At 36.9% G+C, this 27,504-nt stretch overlaps 1 protein-coding gene across 4 annotated transcripts in view; it reads left to right on the top strand.

Moving 5' to 3' along the window:
* Kdm6a (lysine demethylase 6A) overlaps nucleotides 1-10,035 on the top strand; it is a 213,420-nt gene extending 203,385 nt beyond the window's left edge. For 3 of the 4 annotated variants that reach the window (XM_026379706.2, XM_026379707.2, XM_026379704.2), the window contains 3 exons: nucleotides 5,704-5,830; nucleotides 7,928-8,098; nucleotides 9,156-10,035. In XM_026379706.2, the coding sequence (XP_026235491.1) occupies nucleotides 5,704-5,830; nucleotides 7,928-8,098; nucleotides 9,156-9,185 (328 nt within the window). In that variant the 3' untranslated portion in view covers nucleotides 9,186-10,035. Of the gene's footprint in view, nucleotides 1-5,703; nucleotides 5,831-7,927; nucleotides 8,116-9,155 lie in introns of all 4 variants that reach the window. The other variant, XM_077793987.1, reaches the window with a different exon arrangement.
* The last annotated feature ends 17,469 nt before the right edge of the window (nucleotides 10,036-27,504 follow it).

Raw genomic sequence — 27,504 nt, 5'->3', positions numbered from 1 at the left:
CTTATCCTATCATTTTGTCATTCTTTTGAGTATGATATAAAGCACTGCTCTTATTTCATTTTTAAATGTACCATCTTTTACATACATAATATTGAAGCCTCATGTGCTTTCTTTTTGTCTTTTGTGTATGTGTGATCACTGTGTGTTATTTTCCTCCACCCCTCCTTTTTAAAATTTTTCCTAAGTCTTAGATTCTGTGCTGTTTAATCCCAATGAAATATTACAGAAGGGGTAGCATAGTTTAGTTGTCTGGAATCTACCCTATCTTCATATCTTGGCTTCTTCATTTACTGGCTGAGGGACTGGGCAGATTACTAAATCTATTAGTCTTTGTTTCTTCTTCTGAAAAATGGATATAATAATATCTTTTTATGTAGCTTTAGTGGGCCTTGCATTGAGTAAGCACTCAGTAAGTGGTAGCTATTGTTATAGTTAATATTAATTATAGAAACCCTAGTCACCAGTATTTTTGTTTGTTTGTTTGTTTGTAAAGTTAATACTTATGGACCTAGTACAGTGGTTCTAAAATGCACGCAGTTTTTCTTCCATGGGGCATTTATGATAATGTCATCACTTAGGTGGGAGGGGTGCTACTAGCATTTTGGGGTAGGGAGTAGCAATGCTGCTAAACAGCTATAGTGCACAGGCCAGCTCCCCACAACAAAGAACTATTCAGCCCAAAATACCAGCAGTGCTCAGATTGAGAAACCTTAAAGGAATCTAGTCTAAACACTTTTAGAATAATTTTTGTTTTCTTTTCAGTGTATTAACTATTGTACTTTGACACATATCACAATTTTTTCAAATTAAAAAAATCAGTGTATTCAGAATCAGAAATTTGAACTTTACCTGAAAACTTCCGTTTAGTAATTATATAATTATTTTAACATGAATTAAGAGTTTTGACATAATAACATTAGTTAGCTGGGTATGGTGGTATCTACCTGTAATCCCAGTGGCTCAGGAGACTGAGGCAGAAGGATTGCAAGTTCAAGGCCAGTCTCAGCAACTAAGTGAGACCCTCTCTCAAAATTAAAATTTAAAAAACAATAAAATAAAAAAAAATAAAACAAAAAACAGGCTGGGGATGTGGGTCAGCAGTAAAGCACCCCTGGGTTGAATCCCTAGTACCAATAATAATAATAATACTTAATGTTTATGGAACACTAATTGCCAGGCACCAAATTAAGCATTTTATGGAACATACATAATCCTCATAATAGCACTCTTAAGTGTCCCCATCTAACAACTGAGGAAACGGAGGCACAGAAAATAGGAAGTGCACACACTGAAATTTGAACCCAGGCAGTCTAGGTCTAGAAACTGCTCTTGCCTATTCCATTAGCTGTCTCTCTGTGGTCTCTTAGGGTCTTGGTGATAAAAATGCAATGATCTGTTAAGTTTGAATGTATTAGTATGTATTGGAAAATGCAAATTTTAGACACTGTTTTCGATTTTGTCACTTTTTGTGGTGACCAATGAATCTTAGGATCAGGCAAGTTAGGTACACCCTGGAGTAGATTAGATCTTTTAGAATTGTGATTTTTAAAAATCTTTATTTCACACATATTATTGGTCATTACCTTATCTATATAACATAAACTTTATCATAAGTACAGAGTTTTTAAATAAAAGTTAAAATAAACTTAACTTCCCTTTTCCCTTTGCCCATTTTTAAATGGATACATGAGGTGTTCTGCAATTGTTTGGTCATAGCCAACTGGCCTAATGTCTTAAGCAGATTTTCTCCTAGCACTATGCAGAAATAATGGTATAGCCACAAAGACCAGTCTGTAGATAGCAGATTTTAGTGCTATAGTCCTGGTGCTCTTCTAATAATCCATTGGGTTTGATATGCAATGATTTTTATAACATTGACCAAACAAAATCTAAAGATTCTAAAACTCTGCCTTCTTATGGTTAACATGTATTTGCTTTTATGCTTGTTTTTCCATTGAGGAATTCTTTTTTTAAAAAAATATATCTTTATTTTATTTATTTATTTTTTATGTGGTGCTGAGGATCGAACCCAGGGCCTCGCAGGTGCTAGGCGAATGCTCTACCACTGAGCCACAATCCCAGCCCCATCCATTGAGGAATTCTTAAGGTGTTCATTTTATCATTGACTGAGACCTTGATTTTCAGCCATGTGGTTGGTTTAAATAAAAATGTTAGATGCCTTATTGACATTCATATACCTTCTGTTGTCATAGGAGAACACAATCCTGGAGTGGCAGGTAGCAAGGGAGTTTTGAGGGCTCACATGTTGGCTTACTTTTCCTTGTAGGGTTAGAGACTGGGCAGTGCAAACCGGCTCTTAGAACTTTCATTTGTCACCTACTTAATGACTGAGTTTGTTGCCATAAAGAATTGAAAAGTGCCCTATCAAATTAACCCATATTTCATCTGTCTCCACACTGACATTTGGGAACTTAGTCAAGTTACCCCTAGAATATTAGCATAATCACCTGTGTTGTCTTAACTTTGACATAACATCATTAATAGCTTCATTCCTATTCTTACCCTGCCCAGAAAAATCATTTGTAGGAATAATCGTTTATTCCCTAAATGATACCTTCTCACAGTGTGCCTTCTGCACAAAAGGTGCCTTACCCCAATCTCTTTTTCATGCTTATATCTAAATTGATATATTCAAATCAGAAATTTCAACATCCTGTATGAAAACTTCCGATTTCTACCTCCCCTAACCTGAAAATGATCTCTTTTTCCTTGTAGTATTCATGACTTCCTAGGTTTGTTTATGGTTTGCCTGATGTGTTGATTTGTGAGTATATTGTGTATTTTCATTCTAAAGAAGTTATTCTCTCAAATTCCATCCCTTTTTAAGCTTCATCTTTGCAGATCAAGTTTTGGTTGCATTAATTTCTACTGAATAACCTCAAATATGCCTAGCCCTCACTTATCTCTTCCTTGTGGTTTTCTTCTGTGCCAGAGCTGTCTTTATCCTCTTGTCTTTTTGTGTAGTTTTTCATCCAAATAAAAACAGGGCTTGGGTCTTGAAACCACTGGTAATCCTTAAAAGAATTCTGTTTCTGTAGCTGCAGAAATAATTTCTGACTCTGTTCCTAAAATGCATTCATGTAAAATAGAACTTTCCATCTTCTACATTTAGCATTTTACCTTTTTTTCTAGTAATTTATTATTTTGTTTTTAGCAAATTAAATTCTTAATTGGTATAAGATAAACATATTAAAATTAAACAATACTAAAATTAAGAGGAAGTGAGAACCTTGATTTTATTGGCCTTTTAATTTTTCTTAAAGCTCTTCAATGTTCTCTTTATATAAAAATCAAAGTCTGAAGTTAATTAAGGCAGAACTATTTATGATTAAATCAAGTCTTGAATATTGTATCTATACCTTCCCAAGTATCCTTTTCCCTAAATCTCTTCACTTCCTGATTATTTTTCCCTGTCCTTTGATTGAATCACCTTTTAGACCTGCTCATTGCTGTGGTCTCTAAGAGTCTCTGTCCCTCTAAATTCTCCTTCTCTTTCAACTCAACAAAAGATTTCAAAAAATATAAGGGTAAGGAGAAACCACAGTTTTTCATTTATTATCAGAAAACAATTGTTTTCTAAGATTTTATCATGACACAAAAATTGTGGACCTGTGATTTCAGAAGCAGACTGCTTGTGGTTATTTATTCTTAGCAACCTTGGGTCCATCCCTTTGTTATTTTGTACTAAAGTATAGAATAATTCTCTTCAGAGCCAAGACTCTGTTTTGAAAAAAAATGCTGACTGAGCCCAAGATTTTTATCTTCACAAGAACAAGGAGAGAGAGAGAATGGGAATTGAAAAAATACCAAAAAGAAGAGAGTAGAACATGAGATAGTGAGGGAAAGTTTGAGATTTTCTTCTTTTACAAATCCCAAACTCAGTCACTCTACAAGCTTTATGATGTATCATACAAATTTAGCTTCCCTGAGCCCCTGCTTCCCATTTGTGAGATAGAAATAACCCTTTTCCACAAGGTGCTTAAGGGCCCTGGTTGGCATAATGTACATAGAATACTGAATAGATGCCTCCTATCTGGTTCTTATTTTATATTATTTATTTATTTATATTGTTTTATTATTTTTGTTTGCCCATGTGGGAGCACAGTTGAGTTTGAAAATCTCCCCAAGGTACCTGTAGAGTTTTAGGCATTATTTTCCTGTAAAATAAAAATATTGCTAACCCCTGCTTGGAAAACTTGTTCAGTAAGGTCTATACTTTCAGAGGTGAATTGCATGAGACATGGGGAGGGAAAAAGAAGCAGTTGCTTTTCAAGAGCAGGGGGCGTGGGCCCAATTATATTGTCTGTATTTTGCTATGATCTGAAGTTTTATGTGCTACCTCTCCTGGCACCCTATACTACATATGCATGTGTGCATGTGCATGCACACTCAGGTAACAGTCCTAGCTTTGACATGCAAGTATAGTCTAAAGCAAGAACATGTTTAACATGAAATGAAATCCTTAAGAAGTGATAACTTAAGGAATTGGCCTGCAAGTGTAAAGTTGATTATTGTATGTTGTTAATGTGTTTTACGTATATTTTAACCACCCCTGTCCCCTGAGAAGTTTTAATATACATGGGTTCTGACAAATAACAATACTTCAGCCTAGTAACTTATAAAATAGAAATGAAACATAAATTAAGATTAATATACTATTACCTACGTTTGAATTTTGGTTGTTTAGAAAGCAAATGTTTACTTATTGAACAATAATATATGCCAGGCACTGTCCTAGGCAGTAAATAAATGAGTAGAAAAATGTGAATAAAATAGACAAGACCTTTGCTCTCAAGACAATATTTAGTTGCTAAATTTATTTCCTTTTCTTTAGGGTATTTTTGTTATCTCTGATTTTTAGAGCTGAAAAATGCCTTACAGATCATCTAGTTCAGCCTTTCTGTTCAAATGGAGAACCTGAACACTGAAATTCTCAGGAGAGTAAGATAATACAGCAGAATATTCCAAGTAATGCAAACTGTAGAAAAATCAGCACAAACTGAGAATTCACAATGTCTTTAGTATCATGTTTAAATTTTAAAAAAGTCTAAATTATTAGGAAACTTCAGTTGTATTAATATAAATGGATTCCACTATATTATCTGCAAGTTAAAATGAAAAAACAAATGTCTTTTTTTCTTCTTTAGCATTATAGTTAAAACAATTTTGTATACTCTAATGATTGAATCCATAAATTGTTTTCTGTCTGTGGAACTCAAAGAGTTTCAAAAGTAATGATGTTCATGAGTGTCTCGGTAGTGTTGATAAAAGTAATGTGTCTTTCTGTCTTACTTAGAATCATAGCAGTTCATATCTGGAATTCAGATCCCTTATTTCAAGGATGTAGATATTGACTCCCAGAGAGGTTAACTAACTTGCCCAAATAAGAGCCACAATTAGCCACTCAAATTTAATCAAGGAGTCAGGTTTTTGTTTTGTTTTTTAATTAAGACTTTTATATTTTGATATTCAGATATCCGTTATTCTCAACTCTAAATGGTTTTATATTAATCATCATCAGACTTGCTGAGCATTGCCTTATTTTTTAATTCTGGGAAATTGACAAAAATTCTGAAGTCATAGATATTAGAACCAATTCTCTTGGCATTATTTCTGTAACTTTCATGCTATAATTATTTGATATTCAGTTGCTGGTCACAAATAATTTTTCCCCTATAATAGGTATTGTCTTCTGAGAACTCTGAAGCAATGTCAGACATTGAGAGAAGCTCTCATTGCTGCAGGAAAAGAGATTATATGGCATGGGCGGACAAAAGAAGAACCAGCTCATTATTGTAGCATTTGTGAGGTACGTAAACGTTCATCTCCACAGTTGTTTTTGTAATCCCTCTTGCCTCTCCACTCTTGGTTTCTCCTCAGACTGTGTGTGTGTGTGTACACACACACACTTCCATGTAACGTATTTTACTGTAGGTATCATTGTGTTCAATTTTGTTACTAGATTTCTTATTTCTTATATTAAAACTTAATCTGATGATGTAATATTTTATTAATCATTAATCAGCCTTAAAAATATCTACCACAGAGTCATTTATCTGATAGGTCTTTTACAGATGATAATAAGCAAGAAGTTTTTAGTCCAAGAATTTAGACTGGGAACATATGTGCACAGATGCCAGTAAACTGGACATAATTTGGTATACCTCCATGCAGATCAATGTTCAGTCCTCCCTGGTGCAATTTGCAATATATCCATCAATCTTCTACTGTAGCCAAGGCTTGCAAGAGGAGCAGGAACAAAGGAGATGTAGTGCCTGCTCTAAAGAAACTTAAATTCTACTTGGAGAAAATGAATTATAAACAGTTGATTATAATTTATAGGAGACTACGATAAATGTGAAGTTGGGATTTCTGTTATGAAAATACTGTGGGGAAATAAATGATCTAAGTTTCCTTTCTGGTATTGGCCTAAGAGCTCACAGAAGTATTAGCATTTGAGTCCTTCCTTGAAGGATGAGTATGATTTTAGTGGGCTAAAAAATGATGTGAATTAGAGGTAGACTGTCATGGGGTATAGGAAACATAGAACTGGAGAATTAGAATAGTTTTCAAAAAGAATGAACAGTCCAATGTGGCTTTAACACAGACTGTGCAAATTCTACTCATAAGTCTCAGTGATATGTGGCTTGCAGTGCATCTTGAACACTTTTAAGGAATTTGATATTTGGTTTGAGGTCACTAAAGCCATCAAAAATTTTTGAGAAGCAAGTAATATGATGTGTATCTTGGAGAAGACAGAAATAGTAAGCTATTGGAGTGGTCTTAACTACGATTTTTCATCTTAAGGCCTAGACTAGAACTTGGCAGGAGGAATATTAAAGAAGGGGAAGAAATAAAAAGTATTTAGAAGATAAAAATAAGTAGTCATTAAATGGCAGAAGTAAGCGACAAGTTGAAGAATGCTTATAAACTTTCTAACTCAGGTTCCTATTATTGCCCATTGATAGTAATGGAAACATGGTGTACTCCAGGATTTTCAGAAATGAGATTGTGTGAGTTTTCCATTACTGAAAAAATTCCACAATAAGCAGATATGGCAATATTGATGATCTTTTCCACATTGATGTTTTCAAATTCTGTTGTTGATCTTTCTTTGAAATGATTGAATTCATTAACTATATTAGTGTTGTATAAAGTCCAAAGTAAGTCAGTTGGAGAAAATGAATGTATAAACTTTCCAGTATTTGAGAATGACTCCTGTCCCACAGTGCTGGTCCTTATCCTGCCTTAACAACTCAAGGCTTTCTGTATAAGATAGAGGCATTATTTCTAAATCATGCCATGCTCATGAGTATACTTTTTGTTTATACTTACATAAGGCTTATAACTGAATACTCAACTGTCATTTCATTTACCTATCAGTTTCTTTATCTGTAAAATAGATTATATTCATTCACCAAGCATATTTTGAGGTTTGGGTAAACACTGGGCACTATGACATGCACTAGCAATAAAACAGTTTTTGTCTTTGAGTAACTCAGCTGTGGGGAAAGACAGGCATCCATACACAATACTGTGTAATAAGTACTATCATAGAGAGTAAAAGGAAAATAATGATTACATGCATCTGATTGTATAATAATATTTTTAGATTTAAAACAGAAATGAGCTGACCTTTGCCAAACTTTTGAATTAGGCTTTGTCAGAGGTCATCATGTCATTCTCTCAGGTAACTCCCCTAAAAATGCATTACCACCATGTATTTAGGTTTGACACAACATAAAGATTCTCAAACACAGACATGTTTTTCCTTAGTGTACCCTATCTTAACCAGAGATAATTGTCTATGCATGGTTCCCTTAAGGTAAAGTTTTATGTTTATACCAAAGCAGTACAATAAATACCACCATCTCTGTTTAATGCATTTTTCTTTTGTATAAAACAGGTGGAGGTTTTTGATCTGCTTTTTGTCACTAATGAGAGCAATTCTCGTAAGACCTACATAGTACATTGCCAAGATTGTGCACGAAAAACAAGTGGAAACCTGGAAAATTTTGTGGTGCTAGAACAGTACAAAATGGAGGACCTGATGCAAGTCTATGACCAATTTACATTAGTAAGTGAAAACAACACGTGAGTATGTAGTTAGCTGGGTTGAGTCAACAGTGTTTGCTCTGCCACCTGATAAGTTGGAGGTAATGAAATACTTAAATTTTCTTTTGGCTCAGCAGATAATACATAAGGGTGTATTCCTATCATCCCCTTCTCTTTTACTTCCAACTATTTATTCATATGAAATTGGCATATATCATTTTCACTTTTCTTCCTGGGTGAGACCAGCCTAAATAATGTTACAACTACATTTTAAAATCTTCATGTGTTTTAGAACCCTTTCATATCTTTTCTATCATTTGATCTCAGTTAATTGAATATGTTCGTAGGTTATTGGTGCCAACAAAATGCTCAGTGTGTGCTTTTCTATATATACTTCTGCTTTTAGAGTTAATTGTATTTCTTTATAAAATTTTGTATTTGCCAGACATATTAACCTCATGGGAATATTTGATGGAGTTTAACTTCCTGGTATGTTATATAACCTTCTGAAATTTAAGTATACTTGTAAATTGCATATAGTTTTTAATTTCAAATAGCAGATTCTCAGGGGAAAACATTTTATCCTAGCAGATCAATAGCTTTATGAAAAGAGACAGACATAATTTATGAATTATTGATTTTCTCCAATACTTTTCTCTCACACACATGTGATAGAAACTGACTTTTTGAAATTTAGCTCCTGATATTTTCACCTGAATGCTTTTCAAGATTTCTTTTGAAGAAGAAGAAAATTATCTGGACTATATTGAGCCAAATATGTAGTACCTATTGAGATAGATTCTGAAGGCAGTCACTAATGAAATTGTAATTGATTCGTTAAGTTATTTTTCTAAATATAAGTATGGAAAGTTGCAGGTACATTGAACAGGGAAGTGGTCTTAGACTCTTGGGAAAAGTGGCCAAGTTAAAGAAAAGGTTTTACTTTTGTGTATTAGGCTGTTGACTTTTTTGTTTTATGTTCCCGAACTTCATAAACAGAATTATGTTTATAGCCATAAGCTAGGGAACAATATTAATAATTTGTATATCAAAATAAACTACTTTACTTTCATTTTCAGGCTCCTCCATTACCATCCGCCTCATCTTGATATTATTCCATGGACATTAAACATGAGACCTTTTCTGCTATTCAGGAAGTAACCCAGTTCTGCACCACTGGTTTTTGTAGCTATCTCGTAAGGCTGCTGGCTGAAAACTGTGTCTATGCAACCTTCCAAGTGCGGAGTGTCAACCAACTGGATGGGGGAGAGTACGGCTCCTACTCCAGGACTCTCACAAAGCTAATCAGCTGAACTTCAGAAAAATAAATAAATAATAATTTCCATGTTTTGTATATATCTGACAAAACTGGCAACACCATACAGACTACTGACTTGAAGACAACCTCTTTTATATTTCTCTATTTCTGGGCTGATGAATTTGTTTTCATCTATCTTTTCCCCTTCACAATTTTCCTTGGAAAAAAGTACTAGCCTAGCTGGTCATTTCTTTGTAAGGTAGTTAGCAATTTTAAGTCTTTCTTTGGTCAACTTTTTTTTTTTAATGTGAAAAATTAGGTAAGAAACTTTTTTACTGCTTTTATGTTTTTCTGTCTTGTTTTGAAACCATGATGGTTATACTTTTGGTTCCTAAATAAAACATTAAAAAACTTAACAGCCAAGTCACAAAGATAATGGATTGCACATAGACTAAGGAATAAACTTCAGATTTGTGATTTTTGTTTCTAATCTTGATGTAAATTTACACTATTTATAAATACATATTTATTGCTTGAAAATATTTGTGAATGGAATGCTGTTATTTTTTCCAAATTTACCTGCCATTGAAATTTTAAGGAGTTCTGTAATTTCAAACACTACTCCTATTACATTTTCTATGTGTAAATAAAACTGCTTAGCATTGTACAGAAACTTTTATTAAAATTGTTTAATGTTTAAAGAGTTTTCTATTGTTTGAGTTTTAAAAAGAATTTATGTACAGTGCCCAGTTTTTGTTCATTTTTCAAATCTGATTATATATATTTTATATATACTTATGTATGTATATATAATATATATAGAAATCTGAATATATGTATAAAGATTTAGAACTTAAATTTTTCTCGTTTAAGTTTCACATCTATGGTAGATTTTTGAGGTGTCTACTGTAAAGTATTGCTTACAAAAGTATGATTATTTTTAAAGAAATATATATGGTATGTATCTTCAAGACCTAAAATGTCAGACTGGTTTATTGTTAAGTTGCAATTACTGCAGTGACAGACCAATAAACAATTGCTGCGGAAATATAGTATAATAGTAGATAACAAATAGTGAATGAACAAGATTTTTAAAGGAATGTTGTATTGACTTGACAAATCCTGTACATCACTTAGTAGCATTTTATATGGGAAAAGGGATTCCAGGATAAAGGGTCTATTTTAGAACACAAATAAATTAAGAGACTTATTTTTTAAAGTTAGGAAATTTTGATATTTCATGCTTTCCTGTTTGCATGACCATGATGGGATGGGGATCTACAAATTCCATATCACTAGTAAAATACAACAAGCTATATTAGCATTCACAAATCACTGCTAATTAACGGTGTCTAATATTAGTATTTTATTTTATAATGCATCTTCATTTGTATCTCCATTTTCTGAAGCACTTGGCAAATAGTCTCCTTTTATAATATAGTTCTATGAATTTTCCAGAAGTGTTATTGAAGAAACATAAAGAGTGCTTATAAGTGAAGTTTTAACACAAATACACGTACACATCCACACATGTACACACATGCACATATGACTGAAGAAAATTTATTGTCCTGTCTGGCCAAATGCTGTGCTGATTGCATTAATCAAGTACCCTTTCAGACAGTTTTGGAGTATGTTGTCCTTCTAGAAGCAATTTGGAGGCTGAAAGCATGTAGATGTTTTATTCAATTTAGTTAATAATTTGGTTTGCTGCTGAATACCTTTTAGCAGCAGTCATCCCATATTTATAATTTAAGACAAATAATTCCAAATCTTTAGTTATGAAGTAAGTGCTTCCTGAAGTGCTGTGAGGATGTTAACCACAGACTTTTTATTATTATTATTTTTTAGTTGTAGTTGGACACAATACCTTTATTTATTTTTATGTGGTGCTGAGGATCGAACCCAGGGCCTTGCACATGCTAGGTGAGCTCTCTGCCATTGAGCCACAACCCCAGCTCCAACCAGATATTTTTAAGTGGTTTTCTTTTAAAATCTCCTATCCAGAAGTCATATAGAATAAAAGAACTCCAGACAAAACATTTTTGCAAACAAAAATTGCAAGCCAACCTCCAAAAACAAAAATCAGAAGAAGGCTAAAGCTGTACCTAAATGTTTCTTAACCCATTCTGATGTATCTCATATAACTGTCTTGTCTTCCTTGGTTTTGTTAGGATAGTTTGTTGTCATTTAACTGTTTGTGTATGTTGGCCCCATTAACGCATACTCTATCCAGATGGCTTAATAATGGAACAACTTTGCATCATCACACATTGTTCAAAGAAAGGATCTAATCACACAGTGCATTTTTTAAAAAGCAGATGTCGATCCAGAGATTGAGGACTAAATTACATTCTTTTCTCATTAGCATCAGTTAAGTAGGAACTCTTTTAACTAGCATCAATATAGTAATTCCATTTGCCTAAACTATTAAAACAATGAAAAATTTTAGATTTTACTACAAAGTGTAGAAGTTAAGTCACCTCGGAAAAGTAAATTTAAAATTAGGACCTTCAAAATAAATACTAATTAGCCAAATGAAATTTAAGATCACATTATATCATGAATTGAGTTTAAATATATGAAATTTAAAGTTCTGTGAATTTTCATTTAGTCTACGTGTTTATGCTGAATGAATAGTATGTGATCCCTCCATGCACACATCTAAAATGGGAGATTGATGTATATTTATGCAAAACCTACAGGTAGCAAGAAGAAGGGGTAATAACTACTTTTCAGCATGGGTTTCATTATCACACCTGACGGGGCAAGAAGATTTGGGAACTTGGAAGTAGTGTTAAAGGTGTGCTGGAAGACAACCAGTGAGGTAGGAAGGAGCTAAGGTTGGAAAGCTCTCTGCCATAAAAGATGTTTAGACTTAACCTTCTAGTTATTAGGAAACCATCTGCTGAATTTAAGCAAAAGAAGAGCATTGATTTATAGTTGCCTTGCTGACTCTCTTAACCATTCCATCTGTCCTCTACATTGCTACCAGGATATTTCTAAAGCACAGAGCTCCAAGGAAGACATGATTTGGGCTTGAACTTTGGATATTGTGACGATGGCATTAAAAGCACAGATTTGGAAGACAAAAATCAAGTCTACAGGACTCATTAGATGTCTTCCAGGTAGGAGAGGGTGCTTTTACCCAGAATAGGAGATACACATGAGTTCTGGAGGCAGAAGATAATGAACTTCCTATTGGCAATCCAGTTTGTTAAGAAGAGGTTGGATCTGTTAGTCTCGAATTAGGAACCACCTGGTATCTGGCTGTCCATTGAGGTAAGGCTTAAAGCCAACAAGATCAATAGCAGAGAGGTGAAACTTAGGCCCAATATGGAACATCAGCACATAAAAGGCAGATAGACTGCAAAGGAGAAGAGAACTTAAGCTAGCCAGGAGTAGTGTTAGATAGGTTAGAGCTTTTGAAAAAATAACCACAGCGTGCTGCAAAGATGAGGATTAAAGAGATTGCTTTGGGTTGTCTCATGAGATTTTTGGTGACATTCGTCGGAGCTCCATCAATAGAGTTGACAACCTGATTGCTGAGATGGGAAGAGATTGAGAGACGTGAGTCAGTTTAGCCTTTCCGGGAGCTCTAGATATGAAGTTATGTTGGTCTTGGTACATAGTAAACAGATAACCAATCTTAAACATTGTGCAGCATTATACTAGAATGCTCCACACAGTAGTACGTTTTTTTTTTTGTGTGTGTGTGTGTGTGTGTGTGTCAGCAAACCATGTGATGTTTCACTTTTGAGAGGAATGCTCATTGGGGGACTTCTTTGGCTCCGCCCACGCGACCTAGCCAATCGGCCTCAAGAGCAGGAGGATTGTGGGAGGTGGGGGTTGGTGTGTGGGAGAGGCTTCTGGAAGCCGGTGGTGGCAGTTGGGCTCTGAGGGTTTTTCCTGAGGAGCTGTTTTGTTTGGCGTTTATAGTTTTAAAAATAAAGTTTGTTTCTTTTGATAAGTGGCTCCTGAATTGTGCCCAGTCAGACTGCGGCATTTGGTGGCTCGCACGGGGAGCGACTGAGGGTAAGTAAACTGCTCGCCCCTGAGGGCAGGGCGAGAGGATGGGTAGCCATTCTAAGTTTACTCTTTTGTTTTGCTTCATTTTTGTTTTAAGTTGCCTATCCCTGGAGATGAGTGAGACGGAAGAAAAACCGCTCACATTTGAGGAAAAACTATTTGCGTTTGAGGAACAGATAGGGAGAAAGGTCGGATGGACATTTCAGTCCCTGGAGATGAGTGAGATGGAAGAAAAACCGCTCACAACTGAGGAAAAACTATTTGCGTCTGAGGAACAGATAGGGAGAAAGGACGGATGCACATGTCAGGAGGATAGAAAGGCTATAATGAAATTTTGTTGTTCCATTTTTATTGGATTCTGTCTCGGTTTGGTTTGGTGTTATCTTGCTGGGTTGTATTATAGTAGAAATACGGGATCAGCAATTAGTAAAAAACAAACCGAAAGAGTGTTAAGTAAATTGTTAGACGAAGGAGGCATCTCAGTAAAATCAAGAATACTCAGGGCATACGTTGATACAATACAAAAATATAGCCCATGGCTTTTTAAGGAGGAGTTGTTAGATATATCACAATGGAACCATCATGGTGAAGATTTAAAAAGAATAGAAAAGAACAACCCAGGGACTCTGCCAGTTGGCACATTGACATTGTGGGCGAACGTATCTGGTTTGCTTAGTCCAAAGCCTTCAGATCAGACAAAGGTAGAGGAAGGAGAAGACATATTGATTCAAGTAAAAGAGGTCTCTCAAGTTAGTCAGAATGAGGAAAAGATTCAAGTACAAGAGAAGGTCTTTCAAGCTAGTGAGACAGAGGAAGGAAGTTTAGAGCAGAAAAAGCCATCAGGGGAAAAGTTACAACAGGAGACTGCTAATAACACCTTTCTATCAGAGAGAGAAAGTCTCCAACCAACAGCACCACCTCTACAGGAGACTGCTACTAACAGCATTCTATCACCAGAGGGCATAAGGGTCCAATCAACAGCACCACCTCCATATGCTAAGAGACTCCCAACCCCCGCAGTTGATAGTTGGGATCCTGAGACAGGATCTCAAGTATGCCCTGTATTTGAGGTAGGAGGGCAGCGAATTCACCAGGGTTTATTTTACAAAACAGTGAAGGAGCTAAAAGAGGCTGTAACAACCTATGGTCCTCAAGCACCCTTCACTGTAAGCTTGATCGAATCCATTACCAACTTAAATATGACGCCAGCAGATTGGGCTAATATGTGTAAAGCTGTGCTAACTGGAGGACAATACCTGTTATGGAAGGTTGCTAATGAGGAATTTTGCAAGGAGACGGCTATGGGAAATGCAGCAGCTGGTTATCCTCAGAGAAATCTAGATATGTTGTTAGGAAAGGGACCTTATGAGGATCGGCAGCAACAACTTGCATATGATCCTGGTGTATACGCACAAATTGCTATAGATGCACTTAAGGCATGGAAGACTTTACAAGGACATGGAGGTTTACAAGGTCAATTATCTAAGATAATACAAGGAGCTAATGAACCTTATGCTGAATTTGTAGATAGGCTTATTCAAACAGCTACCAGAGTTTTTGGGAATACAGAACAAGCAATGCCATTAATAAAACAACTGGCTTATGACCAAGCGAATCGTTGGTGCAGAGATATCATTAGACCATGGAAACAGGAAGATTTAAACAAATATATTAAATTGTGTAGAGACATTAATGAACAAGAGCAAGTCATGGCAGCTGCAGTAAAACAGGCTTTAGATGCCAGAGACATTAATGAACAAGGGCAAATTGTGGCAGCTGCAGTAAAACAGGCTTTAGATGCCAGAGACATTAATGAACAAGGGCAAATTGTGGCAGCTGCAGTAAAACAGGCTTTAGATGCCGGGCTAAGAACATGCTACAATTGTCAACAAGCAGGACATTTTAAAAGGAATTGCCCCATAGGAGGAGGGTTTAACAATACTAGGTATCAAAGGAATAGAATACCGGGTATTTGCCCACGATGCCGTAGAGGGAGACATTGGGCTAATGAATGCCGTTCTCAAACCACCATAGAGGGTACTCCATTATCAAAAAACGAACAAGGACAAGGTTTTTATCCACAATATCGTGGACAAAGGCATCGGGCTCCGTTGCCAAAAAACGGACAGGGGGCCCCAATGCTCCGGGGCCCCAAACCACAAATATACGGAGCTCTGGAGGAACCCAGCAACCCCAGCAACCCCATCAGGGTAGTGCCCAGGGCATCAGATCCCTCATCAGACAAACCAGAGGGAGCGCAGGGTTGGACATCTGCGCCTCTGCCAGAGCAGTACTAACTCCAGAGATGGGAGTTCAAATCATTCCCACAGGGGTGAAAGGACCTCTTCCCAAAGGAACAGTAGGCTTATTATTGGGACGCAGCTCTTCTACTCTAAAAGGACTTTTGATAAGTCCTGGGGTAATTGATCCCGATTATGAAGGTGAAATAAAAATTATAGCCAGTTCTCCAAAAGGTATATCAGTAATTTCACCAGGAGATAGAATAGCACAGTTACTAATAATACCATGCCTACATGATAAATTTTCCAGTCATGCTGTAGAAAGAGGTTCCAAGGGATTAGGCTCCACAGGTGTAGATTGGGCTATGCTTTCTTTAAATTTAGATTCTCGCCCCATGCTAAAACTAAATATTCAAGGACATGAATTTAATGGGCTACTGGATACAGGTGCAGACCTTAGCATTATCTCTCGTCAAGAATGGCCAAAACATTGGCCATTACAACAAGCCACTCAAACGCTTCGAGGCCTAGGAGTGGCGAATAATCCCGATAAAAGTGCAATGGTATTAGATTGGAAGGATCCTGAAGGATGTGAAGGAACTATACAGCCATATGTATTGGATCATCTTCCTGTAAATTTATGGGGACGAGATGTCTTAGATCAATTAGGTTTAACATTAACAAATAATATCAATCAAAATGCACCCACTATTATGGCTAGACAAGGTTTTAGGAAAGGAAAAAGATTAGAAAAACAAGAACAAGGTATAGCAGCACCAATACAAATAAATCAAGGAACAGACAAACATGGGTTGGATTTTCACAAAGGGCCACTGAGACAATAAAAATTACCTGGAAATCAGAAAGACCAGTATGGGTCCCTCAGTGGCCCTTGACTAAAGAAAAGATACAAGTAGCCCATGATCTGGTCAAACAACAATTAGTGGAAGGACATATACAACCTTCTGTATCTCCCCATAATACTCCCATTTTTGTCATCAAAAAGAAATCTGGTAAATGGAGATTATTGCAAGATTTAAGAGCCATTAATAATGAAATGGTCATTATGGGACCTGCTCAATCGGGGATTCCTCAGTTGTCTGCTTTGCCAAAAACTTGGTATGTTTTAGTTATAGATATTAAAGATTGTTTTTTTTCAATTCCAATTCATCCTGAGGATAGTCCACGTTTTGCATTTACTATCCCTGCACTGAATCATGAAGGTCCTGATCAGAGATATGAATGGAAAGTACTCCCTCAAGGGATGGCTAACAGCCCAACTATGTGTCAAATTTATGTTAACAAAGTAATCCAGCCACTTAGAAATCAAAATCCTGAGCTACAAATATTTCACTATATGGATGACATATTATTAGCACACAAAGCTAAAAACACATTGCTAGAATGTTATGCCACACTTACAAACTTATTAAAAAATTATAATCTAGAGATAGCAATAGATAAAGTACAATTAAATTTTCCAATTAATTATTTGGGAGTTCTATTATCCTCAACCATGGTCCGTCCACCAAAAATTCAAATACGAGTAGATCAACTCAAATCACTTAATGACTTTCAAAAGTTATTAGGAGACATAAATTGGATAAGGCCTTATCTAGGTATTCCAACAGGAGAATTGGGACCTTTATTTGATATCCTAAAAGGTCCATCAGATCCAAATTCACCCCGAATGTTAACGCCTGAAGCAAGAAAGGCATTAAAAATCATTGAAACATATATGGAAAATATGCATTTGGATAGAATTGATATAAGTTTGCCTTTATTATTTATTGTACTATCAACAAAAAATATTCCTACAGGAGTATTTTGGCAAGAAGGTCCATTATTATGGATACATTTATCTTATTCTCCTAACAATATTCTTACTAGGTATCCTGAGGCTGTAGGACAATTAATACTCAAAGGAATAAAAACAGCAAAGGCAGTGTTTGGAATTTCTCCTAATAAAATTATTACTCCATATACTATGAATCAAATTGATGAATTAGCTAATGAGTTAAATACTTGGGCAATAATCATGTGCAAATCTAATGTTTCATTTGATATCCACTTACCATCTAATCCTTTATTGTCTTTTTGGTCATTGCATCCTGTAATTTTTCCAAAAATGACAAGAAAAACACCTATCATGAATGCTCCAAATATATTCACTGATGGATCAAATAATGGTACAGCAGCAATAGTTACCCCTGATCGAACTTTTACATTTTTAGTACCCAAACAATCAGCTCAAAAGGTAGAGCTTAATGCAGTATTACAAACTTTTGTGATGTTTAAAGATTCTGTATTTAATTTATTTTCTGATAGTCAGTATATAGTTAATGCTATAGTATCCCTTGAAGATGCTGGTAGGATTTCCCCTTCTTCTACTGTTTTCTCTTTGTTTTCCACTATACAAAGTTTAATCTGGGACAGAAAAGATCCATTCTTTATAGGACATATCAGGGCACATACAGGATTGCCTGGAGCCCTTAGTTTGGGCAATGATTTAGCAGATAAAACTACACATGACATTCATATTTTCTCTATACTAGAAGAAGCTATAAATTTTCATAAAAGGTTCCATGTCAATGCTAATACTTTACAAAAGCGTTTTAAAATAACTAAGGAACAAGCTAGACAAATAATAAAACAATGTCAAAATTGTGTGACCTTTTTACCACAAGTTAATCTTGGAGTCAATCCTAGAGGATTGATACCTAACCATATTTGGCAGATGGACGTCACACACTTGCCAGAATTTGGAAAATTAAAATATTTGCATGTTACAGTTGATACTTCTTCTGGATTTTTGATGGGCTCCCTTCATGCCGGAGAAAAAACTAAAGATGTTATAGCTCATTGCTTACAAAATTTTGCCACTGTGGGCATTCCAAAACAGTTAAAAACAGATAATGCCCCTGGTTATACATCTACTTCTTTTAAACAATTTTGCTCATCATTTGGCATTACTCATATAACAGGAATCCCATACAATCCACAGGGACAAGGCATAGTTGAAAGAGCTCATCAAACTATTAAAATGTACTTATTAAAGCAAAAAGACGGAATTGGGAAGGGGTATATATTCCCCAAAGATAAACTTAAAATAACCCTTTTTACTCTAAACTTTTTAAATTTGGATTCATCAGGACTTAGTGCTGCAGAAAGGCATATGTGTCCAAAAAATGTACATAAGCCCAAGGTACTTTGGAAAGATATTCTAACAGGACAATGGAAAGGTCCTGACCCAGTAATTGTCTGGAGTCGGGGGTCTGTTTGTGTGTTTCCACAGGAAGAACAGCAGCCGATTTGGATTCCGGAGAGATTAACTAAAGTCCTGACCCAGTGATTGTCTGGAGTCGGGGGCCTGTTTTTGTGTTTCCACAGGGAGAACAGCAGCCGATTTGGATTCCAGAGAGATTAATTAAAGCAATTTCTACAGACCAAAAAGAAGATGATTTGGCTCAAATCCATAACAGCTGATATCCAAAACTCCAATTTGGCTATCCTTACATCTGCAACAGAACCAGGATGCTTTTTTCAATATCTATTTTATTCTATTTTGTTTTTTGAGCTCATATAGACCTAGGTTAATGTTTTGCTGATCAGTTCTATATATATATATATATTTTTTTTTTTACTATAGAGTTTTTAAACATTGCAATGGAGATTTCACCTGTAAAAAGTTATAAGGCCTTTACTATTATGTTATGTGTTGTATGTATTATATTATGTGTGCACACTTGTGTTTTGTGTTATATGTTTGAATGTACATATGTCCATATATCATATATGATTGAGCGCTCATAAAAAAAAAAATGGATCCAAAATTTTTTTTTTATTCACGTGATTTAAATGGTTTAATTTAAATTGGGTAAATAACTGTTAAGAAGGTTAACAGATCTGTTTGTTTACTTTCACCTATTCTTTTTATTATATTTAATAATTCTTTTCAAAATAATGTAAATTGTTAAGAAAATTGTTTTCTTTTAGTGCCTTCTAGAATGTTACACAATTATTAATATTAACCATTATTGCCAAAATTCCTATCTTCATCCCAGTGCCAGTGAAGATAATGTAAATTGTTAAGAAAATTGTTTTCTTTTAGTGCCTTCTGGAATGTTACACAATGTTTTCTTTAGCTATTATTGCCAGAATTTCTATCTTCATCCCAGTGCCAGTGAAGACAATGTAAATTGTTAAGAAAATTGTTTTCTTTTAGTACCTTCTAGAATGTTATATAATTTTTTCTTTAGCCATTATTGCCAGAATTCCTATCTTCATCCCTGTGCCGGTGAAGACAAAGATAAAACTAATCTACAGTCTCTGCAATAGCCATCACTGAACCGCTTAACTCACTTGTATGCATTGTGAACTATCTGTTGGTGCAGCGACTTGTGGTAGTGTTGGAGTATTTTTGCTGATGATGTCATCGGTGGTACAATTTTTCCAACAAGAGCTGTCAATTGATTTGGTATATCTTCCTCCCTTCTGCTTGTAATGATCGTTCAGCTATTTGGGGGCCAACAGAGGTGAGGCAAAGAACCTCACCCCCCCCCGCTGGTACCTCTCCACAGGTGTGGCTGTATACTGGACCGGTAGTCAATGACGGGTAAGATCCAATTACAATGGTACCAACCTAAGACAGGAGGCTGACGCCCTGAGGTCAGCTCATCCGAAGACGGGTAAGGACCATATGTAGTATTGGACAACCTAAGGCAGGCACGGTCCCTAAGCCACATGCTTGTTGTTTAAACAGAGAGGGGGAGATGTTGAGAGCCACAGCCAAAGGGGCCCCAGCAAACTTCCAGCTGCCAGCAAACTTCCAGCTGCCGGCTGATGATTGGCTCACAGTGGCCCCAGCAACATCTAGCTGATTGGCTCCTCTGCGGTGATGTTCATTGGGCTGTTTCCCTGCCCTTCAAGCTGCCAGCTGATGATTGGCTCACAGTGGCCCCAGCAACATCTAGCTGATTGGCTCCTCTGCAGTCATGTTCATTGGGCTGTTTCCCTGCCCTTCAGACTACGGAACTGCTCATTGGGGGACTTCTTTGGCTCCGCCCACGCGACCTAGCCAATCGGCCTCAAGAGCAGGAGGATTGTGGGAGGTGGGGGTTGGTGTGTGGGAGAGGCTTCTGGAAGCCGGTGGTGGCAGTTGGGCTCTGAGGGTTTTTCCTGAGGAGCTGTTTTGTTTGGCGTTTATAGTTTTAAAAATAAAGTTTGTTTCTTTTGATAAGTGGCTCCTGAATTGTGCCCAGTCAGACTGCAAGACATACTTTTGACTTATGATGTTATTTATTGTAACCTGAAGATACTTCCAATGTAATGAAAACTTGTGCAAAACCCAGTACTTAATACTTTTCCTCTGTTTAATGCTTACAATAACTGAGTTAAATACTATTTTATCCCCATCTTCACAGGTAAGTAAATAGAAATAAAGGGACGTCATGTAACTTACACAGATTCACAATTTTTTAAAGTGGTGAAGCCAGGATTCTATTTCAGAGCCTGATTCCAAAGTACATGCTAGTGTACCTCCCACTGTAGAGGAAGAGTTACTGAGTGTTCACTCAATAGTAACATTTGGAAGAAACTTTTTAAAAGATGAAGGTGTCTTTAAGCTTGATAACGTGTAATTAAGTTGACCATATCTTTTATAGTACAAACCAGGACCCTTTTGAGATTGAACGGGGGTACTAATAATTGGGTTGGGCAGCAGCCACAAAATGATACTGTCCTGAGCAAACAAGGATGGGTAGCATAGTGTGTTTTAAGTTAGTCTTTAGGAGAAGCATTTTGGGAGTAGTATTTGCCTCCTAATATCCTAGATTTTTGTATTACAATGGAAAGCTACCTGCATTTAGGTGCATTAAGACCCCCAAATTGGGTTTAAAGTAGTTGGTGAATCATCTTGGTGATGATGCATACAATAAATTAGCAGTAATAATAAAGGGGAAATTCCTGGGTAGTTTTTCATTTGTTTTATGCCAGGGATTTAACCCAGGGTCACCTAACCACTGAACCATATCCCCAGCCCTTATTATTTTTTCTTTTTAATCTTGAAACAGGGTCCCACTAAATTCCTGAGGCTGCCTTTGAACTCGTGATCCTTCTGCCTCAGGCTCCTGAGCCTTGCATAACCATGCCTGGCTCCACTCGTTCTCTTGCCCCCTCCAATCTATTCCTCAATTCTCTCCCTAACAAGCAGAGGGAGATTTTTAATACATAAAACTGCACTGAGTCTCTTGCTGCAAACTCCTTTCTGCTATTATCCCCATGCTCTCCCAACATGTTTTGGTTTTGTTTTTTGTATTGTTTGTTTTGGTACTAGGGATTGACCCAGGGGCACTTAACCACAAGCCACATCCCCAGCCCGTTTTTTGTATTTTATTTAGAGACAGGGTCTCACTGAGTTGCTTAGGGCCTTTTTAAGTTGCTGAGGTTGGTTTTGAACTCAGGATCCTCTTGCCTCAGCCTCCCTGTTTTTTAGTCAGTGATGTCCACTGAGTTGTTCCTGTCCTAAAATTGACACTTCAGAAAGTTATGTGGGAAGAATATGAGTAAAAAGAATGATATTTATGTAAATATTATTAATATATACTTTTCTTAACTCTAGATCTGTTACCAGTCTAATTTAAGGTGGGAATCTGATTCAGCATGTTCAAAATATGATTTTTAAGTGTCAACCTGAAAAAAAGGTAGTCACTCTTTTATAGGGGTCTTAAAACTATTTAGCACCATGTAGTTTACTTCCAAGTGATTGAACATGTTTACTATGAACCACAGAAAGATTCCTAATGAACATAGGACTTTTCTAATGTATTTAAGTTATAACTGTGTGTGATAACTTGAAATTGATTCAAGGTATGATTAACATAAAGCAATACTCTGAAATATACCCACTTTCAAAAATACCTAGATATGATATCTATTGGAAGAAAAGAGGAGAAAGCAAATACATTGATTTGGGGGCTTAAATAGTTAGTTGTAGTTATGCATTAATTTTAGCTCTTTGTGCTAGAATAATGTATTTGGCAGAATGGAATTAGATATGAATGTTATCTTTAGAAAACTTGATATGTGATTTAAATGTCACTATCCTTCATTAAATGTACTTGTTGGATACAACTTTTGAGATGACTGCACATGGAGAGAAGTCTCATAAATGGAGATCAGTACTCAAATTTATGATTTACAATCAGCAAAGCTTGCTGGGTGAAGGTACTGAAAACATTGGTGTAGGGAGTGGGAGAGCAAGTTCAAAACTACAGGTGATACTGATGCCTTAAAAGTTTCAGTTAAAAGAAAAACTACTAAGTAACCAAGGTTTGACAATACAACTACTATATACAAATCCTGGATAGGGTCTTTTATTATACATATTTGGGGTTTCCAACATTGATGTTAGGGGATACATACAGAGAGTGACATGGTTACTATGCAGTGAAGCAGAATACAAGTCATCTCACATGGTTACATTTTTATGTGATAAAGAAGCTAAAATCTTTTATTCTAATTAGTTATACATGACAGAATGCACATTGACACATCATATATAAATGGAGTATAACTTCTTATTTTGGTTGTACATGATGTAGAGTCACACTGGTCCCGTAGTCATATATGCATATAGGATAATAATATCCAATTCATTCTACTCTCCTCCCTACCTACTATCCCCTCTCTTCCCTTTACTCCCTTCTACCTAATTCAAAGTAACTATTCTTTCCTAACCCACTCCCTTTATTGTGAATTAGCCCTGCATATCAGAGAAAACATTGGCCTTTGGTTTTTTGGGATTGGCTTATTTCACTTAGCATGATACTCTCCAGCTCCATCCATTTACCAGAAAATGCCATTATTTCATTGTTCTTTATTGCTAAGTAATATTTCATTGTGTATATTTACCACATTTTCTTTATCCATTCATCTGTTGAAGGGCACCTAGGTTGGTTCCATAGTTTAGCTACTATGAGTTGAGCTGTTATAAACATTGATGTGGCTGTGTCATTGTAATATACCAATTTTAAGTCCTTTGGGTATAAACAGAGGAGTGAGATAGCTGGGTCCATTGGTTGTTCCATTCCAAGTTTTCTGAGGAATCTCCATACTGCTTTTCAAAATGGTTGCACCATTTTGCAGTCCCACCAGAAATGTATAAATGTACCTTTTTTAAAATATCTTTTTTAGTTATCAATGGACCTTTATTTTTATTATATGCAATGCTGAGAATCAAACCCAGTGCCTCACACATACTAGACAAATGCTCTACCACTGACCACAACCCTAGTCCTGAGTGTACCTTTTCCCTCATAGCCTCACCAACATTTATCGTTGCTTGTATTCTTGATAATTGTCATTCTGACTAAAGTGAGATGAAATCTCAGTGTAGTTTTGATTTGCATTTCTGTAATTGCTAGAGATGTTGTACATTTTTTTCATATATTTGTTGATCAATTGTATTTCTTCTGTGAAGTGTCTGTTCAGTTCCTTAGCCCATTTATTGATTGGGTTATTTGTTTTGGGAGTGTTAAGTTTTTTGAGATCCTTATATATCCTGGAGATTAATGCTCTATTTGAGGTGCCTGTGGTAAAGATTTTCTCCCATTCTGTAGGCTCTCTTTTCTTGTTATTGTTTTCTTTGCTGAGAAGAAGCTTTTTAGTTGGAATCCATTCCACTAGAACAGAGACCCTGCACCTAATAGAAATAGCACAAGAAGTAAAATCAAGGATCAACAAGTGGAATTGATTCAAACCAAAATCTTAATCCCTAATATAGTACCTTTTTATTAACTGTTGTCCTTATGATTTCTAGATCCGTTCATCTTTCATGTCTGCTGTTTTGTGTCCTTTGACCTATATCTCTTCATTTCTTCTTTCCCCACCCACTCATGGTTACCACTGTTTCATTCTCTGTATTAAAATATGGAGCATCTTACACATTATCCCATCATAAATCATTCCAAATCAGATGTGGTTTGTAGTCTGTGATTTAGAATTCCTTTGTAAGACTCCATCTGCTTCTCCAGAAAAGGTCAATGTGCTGAAATTTCCATGAATAAGAGACTATTGAAGAGCTGGTTGTGAACAATATGTAATCCGATAGTTAATCTTGAAAGGCTACAAAACCTGATTGTTAGGCTTGCTTCTGCCTCCATCTAATTCCCTCTCATTTCTTGTTGTTGTCTTATCTTTTCATTCCCTCTTTTTTCCCCAATTCAACTGTTTAATCATTCCCATTAATCATAACATAATTTAATTAAAGTTTTTGTTTAAGCCTGTTATTTTAATTTTTATAAACTTTGTATTAAATATAATATGCATGAAGTGTATAGATCATAAGCATACACTTTGCTGGATTATTTGAAAGACAACACCCATGTAACCCAGCCATGCAAAGAAATAGAATATTACCAACACCCCAGGAGCCCCTTTGTCCATCCTTCCTATTATTACATGTTCCCTCCTCCCAAAGGTAAACATCATCCTGGCCTTTAACCCCATAGATTACTTTTGCCATTTTTGAAGTTTATGTACCAAGTGTATTCATTTGTTTCTGGCTCTTTCACATTTACTTTCTCTTTCACATTCCATAGACAGACATTTTTATTTTGTATTATCATCATTGAACCATTTAAAAGTTGGTAGCAGATTTTATGACACTTTGTCCCCTAAATATTCAATGTGCATTGTTTAAAATCTAAAAATTGCCATTACATATGTCATCTATGAATTAGTAATTTGGGTTCAAATTGGAATGCCCTCAGTTTTGCCCAAAGACATCTATTAACTTTTTTTTAGAGTCAAGATCCAATCAAAATGGATACATTGAATTTTTATTTTATTTAGTCTTTTAAATCACTACTATCCTTTCCTTATTTTTATGAAATTGATTTGAATCCCAAACAATGTCTTTTAGAGACAGACTGGCCTGCATTCCCTATGTGTCTGATTATTTCCGCATGGTATGATTAACTTAGGTGATATTAAACATAAATGATGTTGTGGTCCATCAGGAAGCATGTTATGTCAGATCACCTCACTCTTTATGGTTTTGTTTAATCATTTGGTTAAGATAGTGACCACCAGATATTTCCACCATAAAGGTACATTTTTCACTTATTATTACTATGTAATCTGTAGGGGAAATATTTTTCCACCATGCAAATATTCTGTTCTCAACAATATTTTGTTTCATATGGCCATTTTTTCAAAAATATTTTGTTTTAGTTATTGTTGGACACAATAGCTTTAATTCATTTTTATGTGGTGCTGAGAATTGAACCCAGCCCGCACATGCTAGACCAGCACTCTACCACTGAGCCACAACCCCAGCTCCCATTGGCAATTTTTTAATGAATTGGGGGATTGAAAGTGCTAATTTGCTGACTGTCATTTTGGCTGTGCTAACTAGTACTCTGTTCTAAAGAAGTGTCTTTTTTTCTTTTTTGACTTTTTCCTCTGAGTAAGAACTCATGGATTTTTCAAGCTTTTACAATTAATTTTAGTCATTTTTCTTATCACATGCTCAAATAGTTTCAAGCTGACTCCTATGTCCTTCTGATGCACCTATAGTAAGTCTATCAGCTCTTGTTGCATTCTGGAACAACAAGGTGTCCCAGGGTCACGTCTCACTTTCTGTTTACCCTGTCTCAGCCCTGGAATCAGCTGTTTCTCTAAGAACCTCATTTTCTTTCAGTGTAAAAACATATTTAAAACCCAGACCTGAGTGCTAAGTCTTCGTATTGCTACCGTGATATCATTGTTTCTAAATCTTCTTTGTAGACAGCTACTATTTTTAGAAAATTGAGTTCATACTGATGTTATCAGTTCACATCTAATATTATAGGTTTTTTTAACCTTTTATATTTCTTTTCGCCCTCTTAGTTGCAAAGTCTTAGTCTCTGATAACATTAATATATTTTATTTGCTCTATCATACAATAGAGCAAATAAGCTGCAAGCGAGGCGACCCTGCAAGCCACGGGCGGGCGGGTCAGGCCCAGCAACCAGCCAAGTGACAGCAGATACACGCGCCTGCAGGGAACGCGGACCGGACCCACTAGGTCAGGTCCGGTGGACGGCTGAGGGCTAGGTCCGTCCCCTCCCCCAGTGTCTGCAGGTAGGCGGGGGACTGGGAACAACAGCAGAGCGGCCCCAAAGCCTGCTGAGGGGCGGAACCGGCCCCTCTCCCAGTGCCTGCAAGCGAGGCGAACCTGCAAGCCACGGGCGGGCGGGTCAGGCCCAGCAACCAGCCGAGAGACAGCAGATACACGCGCCTGCGGGGAACGCGGACCGGACCCACTAGGACAGGTCCGGTGGACGGCTGAGGGCAAGGCCCGTCCCCTCCCCCAGTGTCTGCAGGTAGGCGGGGGACTGTGAACAAAAGCAGAGCGGCCCCAAAGCCTGCTGAGGGGCGGAACCGGCCCCTCCCCCAGTGCCTGCAAGCGAGGCGAACCTGCAAGCCACGGGCGGGCGGGTCAGGCCCAGCAACCAGCCAAGAGACAGCAGATACACGCGCCTGCAGGGAACGCAGACCGGACCCACTAGGACAGGTCCGGTGGACAGCTGAGGGCAAGGCCCGTCCCCTCCCCCAGTGTCTGCAGGTAGGCGGGGGACTGTGAACAAAAGCAGAGCGGCCCCAAAGCCTGCTGAGGGGCGGAACCGGCCCCTCCCCTAGTGCCTGCAAGCGAGGCGACCCTGCAAGCCACGGGCGGGCGGGTCAGGCCCAGCAACCAGCCAAGTGACAGCAGATACACGCGCCTGCGGGGAACGCGGACCGGACCCACTAGGACAGGTCTGGTGGACAGCTGAGGGCAAGGCCCGTCCCCTCCCCCAGTGTCTGCAGGTAGGTGGGGGACTGTGAACAAAAGCAGAGCGGCCCCAAAGCCTGCTGAGG

The sequence above is a fragment of the Urocitellus parryii genome, chromosome X, assembly GCF_045843805.1.
Source record: "Urocitellus parryii isolate mUroPar1 chromosome X, mUroPar1.hap1, whole genome shotgun sequence".
NCBI lineage: Eukaryota > Metazoa > Chordata > Mammalia > Rodentia > Sciuridae > Urocitellus > Urocitellus parryii.
The sequence above is the reverse complement of the archived record's forward strand: the minus strand, read 5'-3'. Positions and strand labels throughout refer to the sequence as shown.